The following is a 17,365-nucleotide window of genomic DNA, read 5'->3' as shown; positions in this document are numbered from 1 at the left end:
TTTTCCAAAACAAGGGGAGTCTCTCACAGTATTATTTGAAGCCAATATTATGGTTGATTAGCCAAGAAGAGTTACCCTTGAAGATTACTCTAGCTCGAGTGTGCCACAATTCTTTACTAGCATTGCGCGGCTGGAGGTTCAAGCATTGAATATAACCTATCCACATTCATTAATTTAGTTGATTCAGAACAATTTGTTTCATGGTCTGCCCAATGAAGACCCGTATGCACATCTAGCCACTTATATTGAGATTTGCAACATTGTCAAACTAGCTAGTGTGCCTGAGGATGCTGTTAGATTGTGCTTGTTTTCATTTTCTTTGTCTGGAGAGACGAAAAGATGGCTCCATTCATTTAAAGGTAACAGTCTTAAGACTTGGGATGAAGTGGTTGAAAAATTCTTGAAGAAATACTTCCCAGAGTCCAAGACTACTGAAGGAAAAGTTGCCATCTCATTCTTTCATCAATTTCTAGACGAGTCCTTGAGTGAGGCTTTGGAAAGATTTTGTGGGTTATTAAGAAAGATGCCCACTCATGGATTTTCAGAACCAATCCAGCTTAATATTTTCATTGACGGGTTAAGACCACAATCTAAGAAGCTTTTAGATGCTTCTACAAGGGGATAAATAAAATTGAAGACCCCTGAAAAAGCCATGGAATTGATTGAGAATATGACTGCTAGTGACCATGCAATATTGTGTGACAGCGCACACATCCCAACCAAAAGAAGCTTGCTGGAGCTCACATCACAGGATGCATTGTTGGCACAGAACAAGTTGTTATCCAAGCAACTTGAAGCATTAACAGAAACATTGAGTAAGTTGCCAACCCAATTACATTCAAGACCACCTTCACCCTCTTCTGTTTTGCAGGTTACAGGTTGTGTCATATGTGGTGGAGCGCATGATTCTGGCTGTTGCATTCCCACAGAAAATACAACACATGAAGTGAACTATATGGGGAACCAGCCAAGACCAAACTTTAATACAGGTGGATATTCTGGATTTCAACATGGCCAGCAATATAATCAGCAACAGGGACAATGGAGAACTCACCCTGGTAATCAGTTCAATAAAGACCAAGATGGGCCATCTAACAGACCACGACAACAAGGGCCTAGTCTCTATGATAGAACGACGAAGCTGGAAGAGATTCTTGGTCAGTTTATGCAAGTATACATGTCCAATCAAAAGAGCACAGAGTTAGCCATTAAGAAGCTAGAAGTCCAGGTGGGACAATTGGCAAAACAACTAGCAGACCGACCGTCAAGCAGCTTTGGAGCCAACACAGAGAAGAATCCAAAGGAGGAATGCAAGGCTGTTATGACTAGAAGCAAAATAGTGAGCATGAATAAAGGTGAGAAGAGGATAGGTGAAGAAAAACAGCAACTGGTGACTGAACTAGCAATTGACCCAGTGGTGGAACCTTTGAGTGAGACGGACGAAGAAGTGGAAGCAGAAGATGATCAGCAGAAAGAGATACCAATCATTGTGAGTGAAAAAGAAATAAGTGAGAAGGAAAAGAAAGAAAAAGAAAATGAAAAAAATGAAAAAGAAAAAGAAAGAAAAGAAGAGAAGAAAAAAAAAGCAAGAGTGAGTGTGCTAGAGAGAAAAAGAAAGAAGCATCTCCAGCTGAAGGGAGAGAAATACCATATCCATTTTTACCTTCTAGGAAGGACAAAGAAAGACATCTAGCTAGATTTCTGGATATTTTCAAGAAGCTAGAAAGTACCATGCCCTTTGGAGAAGCTCTACAGCAGATGCCGTTTTATGCTAAATTTCTGAAAGATATGCTAACTCAGAAGAACTAGTACATCCATAGTGACACCATAGTTATGGAGGGAAACTGCAATGCCGTCATTCAACGCATCCTTCCACCAAAACATAAGGATCCAGGCAGCGTCACTATACCTTGTTCTACTGGTGAAGTTTTTGTTGACAAGGCTCTTATTGATTTGGGAGCCAGTATTAATCTGATGCCGCTTTCCATGTGCCGGAGGCTTGGAGAGTTGGAGATAATGCCGACTAGGATGACTTTACAGTTAGCAGATCGCTACATCACCATACCCTATGGAGTGATAGAAGATGTTTTGGTCAGAGTTAAACACCTTATCTTTCCTACTAACTTTATGGTAATGGACATAGAGAAAGATGTAAATATCCCCTTAATTTTAGGACGTCCATTTATGGCTACTGCAAGCTATGTAGTAGACATGGGAAAGAAGAAGCTAGAAATGGGTATTGAAGACCAAAAGAATAGCTTTGAGTTATTTGATGAAGAACAACATTTGTCGGACTAAAATGTCTGCTTAAAGGTGAAGGAGTGTGAAAAAGAGGTTCTGATGCAGGGAACCAAGTTTGATCCAGACCCATGAAAGAGCTATGCGTCAAGCTAATGACATTAAACAAACACTTACTGGGAGGAAACCCAGCCCTTTTTAATTTTGTTTTTCTTGCATTTAGTTAAGTTTGATTGCTTGTGATTGTATGAATTCAGCATGTTTAGTATGGAAAAAGGGGTTACAAAAGCTTTTATGAAGTTGCGGATAGAAAAATAACTCGAAAAAAATTTTGTTGTCCACTCGCTAAGCGCACCACTCGCGCTAAGCGCCATCTTCTTCACGCGCTAACTAAGTTGTTGTTTGTGCTAAGCACATTGACCCCTGATCATTGGCTGGTGGTTTCGCTAAGCGCGTGACCTGTGCGCTAAGTGCTATTCTCCTTTGTCTGATTAATTTCGAGAATTGGGCTAAGTGAGAGCTCTTGCTAAGCCCAATTCCTTCTTTGTTTGGAATAGCACTAAGCGAGATGGATGCGCTAAGCGCGGGCCACTACTGCATTTAAGGAGCATTTTATTCGCTAAGCGCGACCTTGGCCCAATAAGCGAGAGTTGCAGGAACAATCAGAGCTGCAGAACTCGCTCAACGCGTATCTTCGCGCTAAGCCCAAAAACTTCTCTAGAATTTCAAAATTTTGTATTGGGCTTAGCGAGTAGATCCGCTAAGTGCATGAACTTTAAAACTCAAACATCATGTTGACTCACTTAGCAAGTCCATGCGCTAAGCGAGTCATTCGAAACTGCCAGCAAATAAGGCAACTACCTTAGGTCGTTGCCTTTTTATTTCCTCTGAACCTTTTCTCACTGCATTCACCCTCTGCACAGTGCTTCAATCTCCCTGCATTGCTTGCATTTTTTCTCCCTCTTTGCACTCACAATCAGTAGCACAAGTAAGCTTCTCAACCTTGTTTATTTTATTTCAAAGTTTCAAACTTTAGGCTAGTTAATTTAGTTAGTGTTAGGTTGAATCTCTGTAATACTTAGTTTTGTTAGGTTAGTTGTTTGTTAGACTAGACCTAGGGTTTTATTTTGGTTTCAATGTGCTTGTTTTGATTAGGGTTAGATGGCCTAATAGGGGCCTAAGTGGAGGGGTGAAAAACCTCTTTTTTTGGAAATTGCGATGAACGCGCTAAGCGCGACTGTGCGCTAAGCGAGTTCATCATTTTTGTTGAATATCTGGATTTCCAGATGAACTTGCTAAGCACGGCCCTGTCCTGCTAAGCGTGTTCATCTTCTCTGATTGAAAATTCAATTGCTTATGAACTCACTAAGTGCGTTTGTGCGCTAAGCGAGTGTTGTGTTCTCAGACACTTAGACATTTTCGTGTTTTGTTGTGTGTTAAGCGTGCCCTGTCACGCTAAGCGCAATTATCTCTCTGTTTTGTTTATTTTTGGAATTGGGCTTAGCGAGCTAGTGTTGTCCAGTAGAGTAGTCGCACTAAGCGTGCCTTGCCGTGCTAAGCGCAAATCCTTATCTATTTTGAAAATTTGTGGAATTAGGCTTAGTGAGCCTGCTTGCTAAGCCAATTCTGCAGAAAAATTTTGTTCTGTGTTCACTCGCTAAGCGCATGGCTATCGCGCTTAGCACATGAATAGATTTTCCTAAGGCGCGCTAAGCGAGTCAGTCTCGCTAAGTGCTCAGTCTGATTTTCAGTTTTATTTTCTGCTTTTCAATTTGAATAAATTCCTTATTAATCTTGTGTTTTGATTCTTTTGTATTGCAGATGGCTTCCCGTAAGAGAAAAGCCACAACTTCAGTGTCCCATGCCGGATATGACAAATCAAGACTTGTATCACAGGAGGCCTGGGACCGTTACTCAGATAATGTGCTTGCCAGGAACATTCTGCCAGAGAGAAATGTCAAGTTGTATATCACTGAATTTGATGATTTTAGAAGAGAACTAATTAGAAGAAACTGGCATAGACAGCAGACCAATTTGGCTGAGGGAAGCATTGATGTGGCAATTGTGAAGGAATTTTATGCAAACCTATTTGTCCATGATGACACGTCTCCCAAGCAAGTCAGGGTTCGAGGGCACCTTATAAAATTTGATGTTGATTCCCTCAACACCTTTTTTGAGACTTCAATGGTAGTGGAGCAAGGGGAGAGCTTACCTTCTTACTCCAGGTTTGCTAGACTGAGGCCTGATCCTCAAGAGCTTGCAGCCCGGCTTTGTATCCTCTGAAGGGGATTTGTACTTAATGTTGAGGGTCTGCCGTGGAAGCTCTTGAGGAAAGATCTTACCACTCTGGCCCAAACCTGGAGTGTTCTATCTTATTCTAACTTGGCCCTAACATCCCATACTTCTGATCTTAATCTGGATAGGGCTAAGTTAGTTTATGGACTTGTAATGAAGATGAACATGAACTTGGGATCACTTATTTCTGGTTAAATTTCCCTTATTGCTCAGTCCAACTCCTCGCGGCATGGATTTCCAGCCCTGATTACTACCTTGTGCAAGGCCCGACGAGTCACCTCAGATTCTCGCACCTTTGAGTCACTCAACTCAGCCATTAATTTGGCCTATATTAAGAAGGATTGCTGGAACTTGAATGATCCTTCAATTACTTTTCCAGGGACCCAGAAATCCAAGGCTAGAAGATCTGAGGCCCCATCTACTTTTGCTCCCCCTGCGTCTACTCCCTCTACTTCTGCTCTTCCTTCACCGCCAGCAGCTCCAGTTTTTCCAAGTCCCTCTGCTCAGAGCTTAGAGTCTCTTATGTCTATGCTGCAGAGCCTGCATCAGGGCCAACTCCTGATCATGCAGAGTTTGCAGGATGTGGCCCAGCAACGACCAGTTATGAGCCTGGAGAAGTTTGTTGAGAAGGTGGCATGGCCAGGAGTTTAGCCTTCTCCTTTGGGAGGGGGTGAGGCCTCTACAGCCCTGGAGCCTCAGTCGAACCAGGAAGATGATATTCCAGAGCCCTCAGAGCCCATACCACCTAAGCCATTCACTTTCGAGTTTGATCTAGTTATTATACAGGAGGATGTTGCAGTACCAGAGCCATTTCCTCGCCCTGAGCCTGAGCCATCTGCACCAGTGCCAGACCTGCCTCTTTCTCAGGATTCACAATTAGGGACTCCAACATTAGATTTAAATGAGCATGCCACGGACTCTGCACAAGATTGTTGACAGGATCAGGATTTTTATTTCCCTACTTTTTGAACAATTTTATTATTATCATGTCTTTAGTACATTTTATAATTTAGATTTATGTTTATGTTTTAGTTTTTAAATTTCAGTTTTTAGTTGTTGGGTAGCTTGTAGAAATCTTGATTGAACATTGCACTTATATTATCCAATGATTGATTTGATATGAAAATCTTGTGTTTTTGATTGGATTGGATTGATCAATTGTATGAATTGAGTGAATTGAAATGCGTAGATCATATTCGTTGAATGAGCATGTTGTCATTAGAAGAGAAAGAACATGGAATTAGGATCATGACTGGAAATGTTAGTTTGTTTGACAGTTTGATTGTGAAGGTACTCATTAGCCACAACCCGGTGAGAGTATGATCTTTAATTGTGAGAGAACGAATAACATTGAGTAATGATTTTTGCATGAATCTCTGAGTATGGAATGAATGTGTGAAATTGAAGATGATGAAGGCCATGTTTTGATTGAAGATAGTGATTGAAGATAGCTACTTAGCCAAAAAGCTTACCTTGTGCATGATTGATTTATCCCTTGCACCCATTTTGAGCTAAAAGTATGATTGTTTGGTTGAACCTTGAGCCTGTGCAGTTTATCTCCTTCTACCTTGTCTTAGGTTGTAGGAGAGCATCATTCATAAAAGGAAATTTTGGTTCAAAGCAAAATTGCCCAAATTTGGGGGAATTATGGGGTGAAAGCTTGTAATGGTAAGAAAAGAGCAACACACACAATCATCTAATAAGCATAAAAAAACTATAAGTATAAAATAAAGTAAATGTACCCTAGTAGATGTACCCTCCACTAGAACTGATCCACAAGAGATGTACCCTCTCTTGTTCTCAGTCAAACCCAAGTAGATGTACCCTCTACTTGTACCACAAAGGATGTACCCTCCAATGTGTTAAGACAAATATCTCAGGCGGTTAAACCTTTGAAACTTTGTGAATGGGGATACAAAAGAATTCTCAAGCGGTTAGTCCTTTGAAATCTTTTGTATAAGGGAAAGGGAAGAATCAAAAGAATTCTCATACTGTGTCGTTTTGAATTCTTTGACAAGGGAGAAGGGAGACACAAAAGAATTCAGGCGGTTAGTCCTTTGTTCTTTTGGAAAAGGGAGAAGAGAGACACAAAAAGAATTCAGGCGGTTAGTCCTTGGCGAATTCTTTTTGGCAAAGGGAGAAGAGAATGAAAAGAATGAATAACACAAGTTTTCAAGGTTTGGAAAACCAGAAAACTTTGGAAATCTTTTGGCAAAAGGAAGAAGAAGAAGAAGTTCAAAGAGACTCAGAAATCAATGTGGAAAACTTGCTTGTGTAAAGAATGAATTGGAAACGATAGATGTGTAGAAAGAATGATTGAATGAATAGATTGAAATGCAAAACAAAGCCTTGCTTTTATAGACTCTTCATGTTTGGTCAAGAGACCCATTAGAAGAGTTATGACTTTTAGAAAAACTTAAAACCAATTTGAAAAAGTCAAAAACCATTTGAAGAGTTACATCTTTTGATTTGTTCAGAAACTATTATTGGTAATCGATTACCAAATCAGAGTAATCGATTACAAAAAGCTTTTTTGTCAAAGAATGTGACTCTTCACATTTGAATTTGAATTTCAACGTTCAAGCACACTGGTAATCGATTACCAAAACATTGTAATCGATTACAGCTTTTTGAAATCAATTGGAACGTTGTAAATTCAGTTGAAAGCTTTTTGAAAACCATTTTTCGTACTGGTAATCGATTACAATAATCTGGTAATCGATTACCAGAGAGTAAAAACTCTTTGGTAAAAGGTTTTGAGAAAAATTCATGTGCTACTCAGTTTTTGAAAAAACTTTTTCATACTTATCTTGATTAAGTCTTCTCTTGATTCTTGAATCTTGAGTCTTGAATCTTGATCTTGATTCTTGGAAGCTTGAACCTTGAATCTTGATTCTTGATTCTTGAAATCAAATTTCCTCTTGAACCTTGAAGTGTTCTTGATTCAATCTTGAACATCTTAAACATCTTGAACTCATTCTTTGATTATCATGAATTGACCTTTGAGCTTTTTGTCATCACCTTTGTTATCATCAAAACATCTTTGAATCAATCTAGATTCATCATGTAGCTTTGCTTCTACACTTAGCGGATAGGAGGAATCTGGAAGGGGATCTGTCATGCAGGCACGTCCTCAGCGTGTCATCAGCTTTTTCCCTATCTAATTAAGGTTGTTTTATGTGTTCATTGTTTCTATCAGCTCTTTATTATTGCATGCTTGTGGCTTGATCACCCATATGTGTGTACTGTTAGGGGCTTTAGCATTGAAAGATGTATTGTCTCCTTAGAACTTGATAGAGCAAGATTAGGTTATCGTATGTCTGGACACGGAGTACGGTAATCTAGTTTTTATTATGTTGTGATCATAAAGCTGTTCAATTAAGCTAAGTTCAACAAGAGACATCTGCGAACGAAGTTTAATTAGAATTAGGCTAAATTCACTAGACATCGGTGTTTAGTACTTGAGCCCTCAGCATAGAACACAGAAACATCTTTAATTAGAGAAACATCCTTAATTGCATCAATTTACTCAGTAAGAGGACCCAACGCCTTTAGATATATGTTTTCACACTTACTTGCTCATGTTTATTGCTTTGTAATTAGAATAGGACATACTTTTACTTTCATTCAAAAGCATGATTTCTGTTTGCAAATGTCTGCTTAATGAACAAACCTTTACCAAATGAACAAGTTCCTTGAGTTCGATACTCGGTTCACACCGTTTTAATTATTTACTTGACGATCCGGTGCACTTGTTGGTAGATTTCGCATCGACACAAATAAGTAGTATACCAGAGAGCGAACAAGTAACACAGAGTATCTGAGATCTATTAAGCATGAAACAAAACTTAGAGTGCTAGCTAGTGCAAAACGCTGCCATAACACATCATTCAAACTGTTTGGATTCTAATCATCATCCATGTTTTACCAAATCTCCCCACCAAAATGTATCATAGCTAATCTGTTGCTTTCACGTTTTAGAGATGTGATTTTCCATTAATTAATAATGGCAAATATGTGTGGTGATGAGTGAGCATTGGAGCCAAAATCATAAGAAGAAAAAATTCAGTGTAGAAATTGGCTTTTTATTTACAAGAATGAATGAAATGTGTGAAAGAAGAATCATGAAAATAATAGAGATGCATTCACACTCTAATGATACAAATTATGAATACATTATAATGGAAAATTATAAAGCACACAGTCGAATATATCAGGCAATTTTATAACTGCAGAGTAACAACTACATGATTATAATCTTATATATATATATATCCAGAATGCTACTTGAATAAAGGGGGTTTGAATGGATACTCTAAAGGTGCAAGATCTGTGGACAGAAGGGAATCAACATATCACTTTCATCTCCCTCTGCTGATGTACTATAAAGAACAGATAGTTTGTAAAGGACTAAAAGAACCTCCCTATGAATCTCCTCACTACACCATGGGAGAAAAGGACTCACCACATGAGAAACAAATTTGAAAGTCAACAGTATGGCAAGTTGACACTAACCACAACATCCAATACACATGGACAATAATACCTCGGCAATTGAAGGCCCATAACAAGAACATAAATTAAACTATGCATGTCTTTGATGTGTACATGGAGATCATCATCCATCTCACAATTTAAAATAGCCCCAAGGCAGTGAATCTGTACATTCAGAACAATAGAAACAATCCATAAAATTTCCCATTCATTTTAGAATTTAATTAGAATACGCCGACGCAAACATTTTTGTACACTATCATCCAATAAAAAAATTATCATGCATGGTAAGATTAACTTATGAATAAACCAAGCACAAACACTTTGTAAAATGAATTGTGCATTTCCCATAAGCTAAAATCAACTTATGAATTGAAGCTTATATAAGAACTAATAGAAAAAATTGCTTTTAGCATACGAGGAAAGCTCACTTCATCTTAATTTCTTATTTTCTTCCCCTGTAGAGAAATTTATCAAAACAGTTAAATAACAAGCTAAAAAAATATTTATTTTGTTAGTGTATCAAACTTAAACTCTTCATTTTATAGTAACATTTTTATTTTATGGAACATCTCGACTTTGTACAGATCCTCATCCTATTGTGCAAAGTTGTTTAGGTTTCAACTTCTGTTTATTAGTGATGAGAGAAGTTGAATGCATGAGGTGAAAGTAAGAAATGGAAATTACCATATGCAATGATAACTGCTTAATAATTGTACTATGATAATAGAAAATCAAGCAAATTTGGCTTTAAAAATAATTATTTAGTAGTTATTTGCGCTTAAATGTAAAAGAATTAATGTTTTGATTAATTGTGGCTGTAGATATGAAAATTGGAGGGGTCAAAAGAAAAACGTGGGAGAATAATGAAGGAAAAAAAAAGAAGAAATCTGAATGAAGGCCCAGCCCAACACTCGCGCTTAGCGCGCAGCACGCGCTAAGCGGGCCAGAAGGCGCAGGCGCTAAGCAAAGCGTTAAGCTCGAAGACTTGACATGTGCGCCCAGCGTGCAACACACGCCTAGTGCGCACAACTGAAACTGAACGCGCTAAGCACGTATGTCACGCTAAGTGCACGATCCAACAGAAGCAGCACGTGCTAAGCGAAAGGAGCTCGCCAAGCGTGCGATCTGAACGTGCTAAGCGAGGAGTTCTACGCTAAGCACACCTACGAAGGCCCAAAGCCCACTCCAGTGGCTATAAATAGAGAGCTCAGCCAAGGGGGACGACACACCGAATCTCAGAGCACTCCTATCACCACCTTAAGCCTGAGAACTCCTCTTCTTTTCTCTCTCTATCATTTGTATTCTTTCTTCCATCCCTTTCATTGTAAAGCCCTTATGGCCATGAGTGGCTAGTCCCATAGTTAGGACCTGGCAGGCCTAAAAAGCCAAGCGATGTATGGTGTACTTTAGACTTATCAATGCAAAAGATGTTCTTTCTAGGTTTTTTCTATCCTATGATCTTTTCTGATTTTATCTTGCATCTTCACCTTATTATCCTTTTAGGGGTTAGGCACTCGGAAAAAGGTAACATCTAATTGGGATCTAAGGGGAATATGCATGTCTCAATTTTAGGGGTTAATCACTCGGGAGAGGGTAATCACTAATAGAACTAAAACAAAAGATTTCGTAAGAATTCATTACTAGACATAGAATGACGTTCTTCATGCCCATGTATTTTCTGCAACATCTAGAATCAACTCTTCATGCATTTTTCTTACTAAATCTTTTCAAAGGAATTTGGGAGATAGGTAATTAAGATAGGCTTGTCATCATGAGGAATCAGGTATAAGTACATAGATAGATGAGGGTAGGATAGATTCAACTGCATCGATTAAGAAACATGCTCAATTCACACATCCTTGGCCATCAAGGCTTGCTAGGTACTAATGCTTGCATCTCATTGGAATTTCCATCTTATTCTATTATTTTCGTGCTTAATCATAATTCAATGCCATCCTTCTACTCTTTCTTTCATTATTCCTTCTTTATAAATTGAAAGTTAGGCAATACAAGTGCAACACAAAATCCCTCTAGAAATCGATACTCTGACTTCCGAAGTTGTTATTACTTAGACATTTGTACACTTGCGAAACGCCTAACAAGTTTTTCGCTCCGTTGCCGGGGATTTTGTCTTCGTACTTGGTTGCCATATCTTTTCAATTTGTAAACAATTGTTTTCTTCTTTCGCATTCTTTTCCTTCATTATCTCTTCTAGTTGTTATTTTTCCTTTCTTCTACTCTCTCTTTCTTCCATAATTCGCACGGATAGTGCCTGTTTTTGTGTATGCGAGGTAGAACTGCAACAGGAGATATAGCCCCTATCAACTTGGAAATCGAAGCAACTTGCAGGCGAAATAACGCTGCAAGAAGAAGAAGGGAGCAAGAAACACTAGTAAGCGGTTCCACCCCACCTTCTCCTTCTCTACAATTCCACACTCAAATGGAGGAGGATCATGCACAACGAGTCACACTAGAGGACTACTCTAGTACAGCTACACCACAGTTCTTCACAAGCATCGCAAGGCTGGAAGTTCAAGCAGCCAACATCTCTTACCCTCACTCTCTCATCCAATTGATCCAGGGGAACCTCTTTCATGGTCTTCCAAATGAGGATCCTTATTCTCACCTCACCTCATACATTGAGATTTGCAACACGGTCAAGATAGCCGAAGTTCCAGAAAATGCATTACGCCTCAATCTCTTTTCCTTTTCACTAGCAGGTGAGGCAAAAAGATGGCTACACTCCTTCAAGGGTAACAGCTTGCGAAGATGGGAAGAAGTCGTAGAAAAGTTCTTAAAGAAGTACTTCCCAGAATCAAAGGCCGCTGAAGGGAAGATGGAAATCTCCTCATTCGATCAGTTTCCTGACGAATCCCTCAGCGAGGCGCTCGACCGTTTCCGCGGCCTACTCAGAAAGACGCCTACGCACGGGTACAGTGAGCCGGTGCAACTAAACATATTCATATATGGCCTGCAACCACAATCAAAGCAGCTATTGGACGCATCCGTAGGAGGAAAAATAAAGCTAAAGACACCAGAGGAGGCGATGGAGCTTATAAAAAATATGGCGGCTAGCAATCACGCTATACTTTGTGATCGGACACATGTGCCAACAAAGAAGAGCCTGCTGGAACTCACCACCCAGGACGCAACCTTGGCTCAAAATAAGTTGTTGTCTCGCCAGATAGAAGCCCTCATAGAAACACTCAGCAAACTCCCACAACAATTACAAGCGGTAAGTCTTGCACATTCTTCTGTTATGCAGGTAGGAGGATGTCACGTATGTGGAGGAATGCACGAGCCTGGGCAATGCATAGCCCCAGATGATCTTTCCAGGGAGGTCAACTACATGGGTATCCAGAATCGTCACGGATTCCAAGGGTATAACCAGGGAGGACCAACAGGATACAACCAGGGACCACTAGGATTCAATCAAGGGAGGATGTTCACTCAGGGCTCGAGTTGCAGGAACCATCCAGGAAATCAGTATAATAAGGAGCCTAAGAATCAGCCTCCTTATCAGCACCCTAGCCAGGAGACAAGTCACCACAAGCCGACCAACCTAGAAGAATTGCTCATCCAATTCATGCAAAAAACTAAGTCACATCAGAAGAGTACGAATGTAGCAATTAGAAATTTGGAGATGCATATTAAGGACTCAACAGGACTTTTAGAGCCAACACAGAGAAAAATCCCAAGGAAGAGTGCAAGGCGGTGCTGACCAAAAGTCAGAAGAGAGCAAAAGAGGAGGCAGAAGAAAAAGAAGACCAGTCTAAGGAAAGCAAGGCAGACAGGGATGAAAACAGAGGAGAGCGAAAGAAAGAAGAAGAAACAGAGAAGACGGTCTTACTCCCCAAGGCCAAGAGTCAGTTAGCACAAGAGGCCAAGAAAGAAGAGCAACCAGCCCCTCTAAAGGAACCACCATATCCTTTAGTGCCCTCCACAAAGAACAAGGAGCGCTACTTCAAGCGTTTCTTAGAAATATTCAAGGGGCTGGAAATCACAATGCCATTCGGGGAAGCTTTACAGCAGATGCCGCTTTACTCCAAGTTTATGAAAGACTTCCTCACCAAGAATGGGAAGTATCTTGATAATGAGAAAATTGTGGTGGGAGGCAACTGCAGTGCTGTAATACAAAGTAAGCTACCCAAGAAATTTAAAGACCCCGAAAGTGTCACTATCCCCTGTACCATAGGGAAATGAGCGGTAGACAAAGCCCTCATTTACTTAGGGGCAAGTATCAACTTGATGCCCCTTTCGATATGCAGAAGAATTGGGAATCTGAAGATCGACCCTACTAGGATGACACTTCAGCTAGCGGACCACTCCATCACACGACCATACAGAGTAGTGGAAGATGTCCTAGTCAAAGTCAGCCACTTCACTTTCCTGGTGGACTTTGTCATCATGGATATCGAGGAGGACATTGAGATTCCTCTTATCTTAGGCAGACCCTTCATGCTGACTACCAACTGTGTGGTGGACATGGGGAATGGAAATCTAGAGTTGAGCATTGACAATCAGAAGATAACCTTTGACCTGTCTAAGGCAATGAAGTACCCATAGGAAAGTTGGAAGTGCTTCAAGGTGGAAGAAATTGACGAGGAAGACGTCAGTGCTCTAGAAGTACCACAGACTTCATTGGAGAAAGCCATGATGAATGCATTAGACTACCTAACCAGTGAAGAGGAAGAAGATCTCAAGGCGTGCTTGGAAGACTTGGATCGAGCAGAGAATATTCGTGAGGAGGAAGCCAGATTTGAAGAACTGAAGAAACATGTTCCATCGTAGAAGAAGAAAGTAGAGTTAAAGATATTGCTCGACCATCTGAAGTATGTGTTCTTGGAAGAAGATGAGACTAAGCCTGTGGTAATTAGCAATGCACTCACATCTAAAGAAGAGACCAGGTTAGTAGAAATTCTGAAGAGAAATAAGGAAGCAATTGGGTGGCACATATCGGACCTCAAAGGAATCAATCCTGCCTACTGCATGCACATGATAATGATGGAAGAAGATTACAGGCCAGTCCATCAGCCCCAAAGACGGCTAAACCCAACAATGAAGGAAGAGGTAAAAAAAGAGGTGCTCAAGCTTCTAGAGGTTGGGCTTATCTACCCCATCTCTGACAGTGCGTGGGTAAGCCCAGTACAGGTAGTTCCGAAGAAAAGAGGAATGACAGTTGTCCAAAACGAGAAGAATGACTTGATACCTACTCGAACTGTCACTGGCTGGTGAATATGCATCGACTACCGCAAGCTGAATGAAGCCACAAGGAAAGACCATTTTCCTCTGCCCTTCATGGATCAGATGCTGGAAAGGCTTGTGGGACAGGCATACTACTGTTTCTTGGATGGAAAAAAGCATTGAGGTATTCATGGACGACTTCTCAGTTTTCCGACCCTTATTTGACAGCTGCTTGAAGAATTTGGAAATGGTATTACAGAGGTGTGTAAAGACTAACTTGGTGCTGAATTGGGAAAAATGCCACTTCATGGTTCAAGAAGACATAGTCCTGGGCCACAAAATTTCAGTCCGAGGGATTGAGGTTGATCGGGCAAAGATAGAAGTCATTGAGAAGTTTCCACCACCGCTGAATGTCAAAGGCGTCAGAAGTTTCCTAGGGCATGCAGGGTTCTACAGGAGGTTCATCAAGGACTTCTCAAAGATTGCCAATCCCTTAAGCAATTTTCTGAATAAGGACGTGGTTTTTAAGTTTGATGAAGAATTTTCAGCAGCATTTTAGACACTGAAGAACAAGCTCACTACTGCACCAGTGATGATTGGACCTGACTGGAGTAAAGACTTTGAATTAATGTGTGATGCCAATGATTATGCAGTGGGAGCAGTTCTGGGACAGAGGCATGACAAGGTATTTCACCCCATCTACTATGCTAGCAAGGTCCTTAATGAAGCATAACTGAATTATGCCACCACAAAAAAGGAAATGCTAGCCATTGTCTTTGCCTTGGAGAAATTCAGGTCTTATCTGATAGGGTCGAGGGTCATAATCTTCATAGATCACACTGCTATCAAGCACCTTCTTGTCAAGACAGACTCTAAGCCAAGGTTGATTAGATGGGTCCTACTGATACAAGAGTTTGACATCATCATCAAGGATAAGAAAGGATCTAAGAATGTGGTAGCCGATCACCTGTCCCGGTTGAAGAATGAAGAAATAACCAAGAATCGGAGGTGAAATAAGAGTTTCCAGATGATTTCCTTTTGCAAGTTGCCACCAGACCTTGGTTTGCTGATATGGCTAATTACAAAGCCACGAGAATCATTCCAGAATAACTTAATTAGAGTCAGCCGAAGAATTTTTTGCACGACGCCCGCTTCTATGTATGGGATGACCCTCATTTGTTCATAGTAGGAGCTGATAATCTATTGAGAAGGTGCGTCACAAAAGAGGAAGCTCGAAGCATTCTTTGGAACTGCCACAATTCACCCTATGGCGGTCACCACAGTGGAGACAAGACAACAGCAAAAGTGCTACAATCAGGTTTCTTTTGGCCCTCTATTTTTAAAGATGCTCACGAGTTTGTACGTTGTTGTGATAAATGCCAGAGAACAGGGGGGATTTCTAGAAGAAACGAGATGCCTCTACAAAACATCATGGAGGTAGAGATTTTTTATTGCTGGGGCATTGATTTCATGGGACCTCTTCCTTCTTCATACGGGAATATTTATATCCTGGTAGCTGTGGATTACGTGTTCAAGTGGGTGGAAGCCATAGCCACTCCGAAAGATGATGCCAGAGTAGTAATCAAGTTTTTGAAGAAAAATATTTTCTCCCGTTTCAGAGTCCCACGAGCCCTAATTAGTGATGGGGGAATGCATTTTTGCAATAATCAATTGAAAAAAAGTCCTGGAGCATTATAATGTCAGACATAAGGTAGCCACACCTTATCATCCACAGACAAATGGCCAAGCAAAAATTTCTAATAGAGAGTTGAAGCGAATCCTTGAGAAAACTGTTGCATCGACAAGGAAGGATTGGGCTTTGAAGCTTGATGACACTCTTTGGGCCTACAGGACAGCATTCAAGACCCCCATCAGACTGTCTCCATTTTAGTTAGTATATGGGAAAGCATGTCACTTACCAATGGAGTTGGAGCATAAGGCTTATTGGGCTCTCAAATTGCTCAACTTCGATGAAGCCGCATGTGGAGAAAAGAGAATATTACAATTGATGGAGTTAGAAGAAATGAGACTTAATGCTTACGAGTCATCCAGAATTTATAAGCAGAAGATGAAGGCGTATCATGACAAAAAGTTGCAGAGAAAAGACTTCCAGCTAGGACAACAGGTTTTACTCTTTAACTTCAGGCTTAGATTGTTCCCAGGAAAGCTAAAATCAAAGTGGTCAGGGCCATTTGTGATTAAAGAAGTGAGACCACATGAAGCAGTAGAATTAATGGACCCTGCAGGAGGCAACCTTGAGAGGAGATGGATCGTTAATGGACAGCATTTAAAGATCTATAATGGGGGACAACTTGAGAGATTGACAAGCATTGTCTACTTGACGGACCCTTGAAGGAAGCATAGTGTCTAGCTAAAGACGATAAACTAAGCGCTGGCTGGGAGGCAACCCAGCATATTTTGTACAGGTTTAGCTATTGTTCTGTAACTCTAAAAAAAAAAAGCACAAGCCCAACAGGTGCAGACAACAATAACAAGGGTACAGAAAGTAGATGAATATTGGGTTGTAAGAAGCCACGCGCTAAGCGCGCATGACGTCAGCCGCGCTCAGTGAGCTCCTCGCCAAGTGCCCAGGTCAGTTTTTAAATTTTGAATTTCAAAATTGGGGGGGAATTCCAAGGGTCATTACCTGTGGGGCGCTTAGCGGTAGCTGCTCGCTAAGCGCGTGAGCCTTAACTGCTGGGCAGTTTTCGAAAACTGTCCAAGGCCCCAACTTCCTCTTCCTTTTCTTTTCCTTTAAATTTCTTTCTACCTCATTTTGTCATTTTCTTCTCCTTTCTGCTCACTCTTGCTCTCTTTGTGCTCTGTTGCTCTTCCTACTTCTTCTCCCATATTTTTCTTCTGCTAACAAGGTAAGGCATTGTTCTGGATTTCTATTTTTGTGATTGTATAGGTATCATCGTGCTAAGCCTTGCACGAGGCTTAGTGAATGCTGACATTCTGGAGGCCATAATGATGAGCTCGCTAAGCGTGATGCAGCGTGCTAAGTGAGCTCTTACAGCACAGGTGGAAGACGTGTGGTGCCCTAAGCCCACACCTATGTGCTAAGCACGTCCATGGAAGAAGAGGAAAGCGCTAAGTGCTTAATATGCGCGCTAAGCGCGTGTCACCAGCCAGCTCAGGGACTGGCGCT

General features: G+C 40.8%; 2 protein-coding genes across 2 annotated transcripts; both read left to right on the top strand.

Annotated features, from left to right (window-relative positions):
• The first annotated feature begins 11,314 nt into the window (after positions 1 to 11,314).
• On the top strand, positions 11,315 to 13,233 carry LOC102662098 (uncharacterized). The gene is made up of 2 exons (XM_006603120.1): positions 11,315 to 12,572; positions 12,686 to 13,233. Exons 1-2 carry the CDS (start codon positions 11,315 to 11,317, stop codon positions 13,231 to 13,233), a joined length of 1,806 nt encoding a protein of 601 aa, XP_006603183.1.
• A 2,902-nt stretch (positions 13,234 to 16,135) lies between these two features.
• LOC102661854 (uncharacterized) lies at positions 16,136 to 16,567 on the top strand. The gene has a single exon (XM_006603119.1). It carries the CDS (start codon positions 16,136 to 16,138, stop codon positions 16,565 to 16,567), a length of 432 nt encoding a protein of 143 aa, XP_006603182.1.
• Positions 16,568 to 17,365: the final 798 nt, after the last annotated feature.

The sequence above is a fragment of the Glycine max genome, chromosome 18 (genome assembly GCF_000004515.6).
Source record: "Glycine max cultivar Williams 82 chromosome 18, Glycine_max_v4.0, whole genome shotgun sequence".
NCBI classification, from domain to species: Eukaryota; Viridiplantae; Streptophyta; class Magnoliopsida; order Fabales; family Fabaceae; genus Glycine; species Glycine max.
Note: the sequence above shows the minus strand (reverse complement) of the source record. Positions and strands in the feature narration are given on the sequence as shown.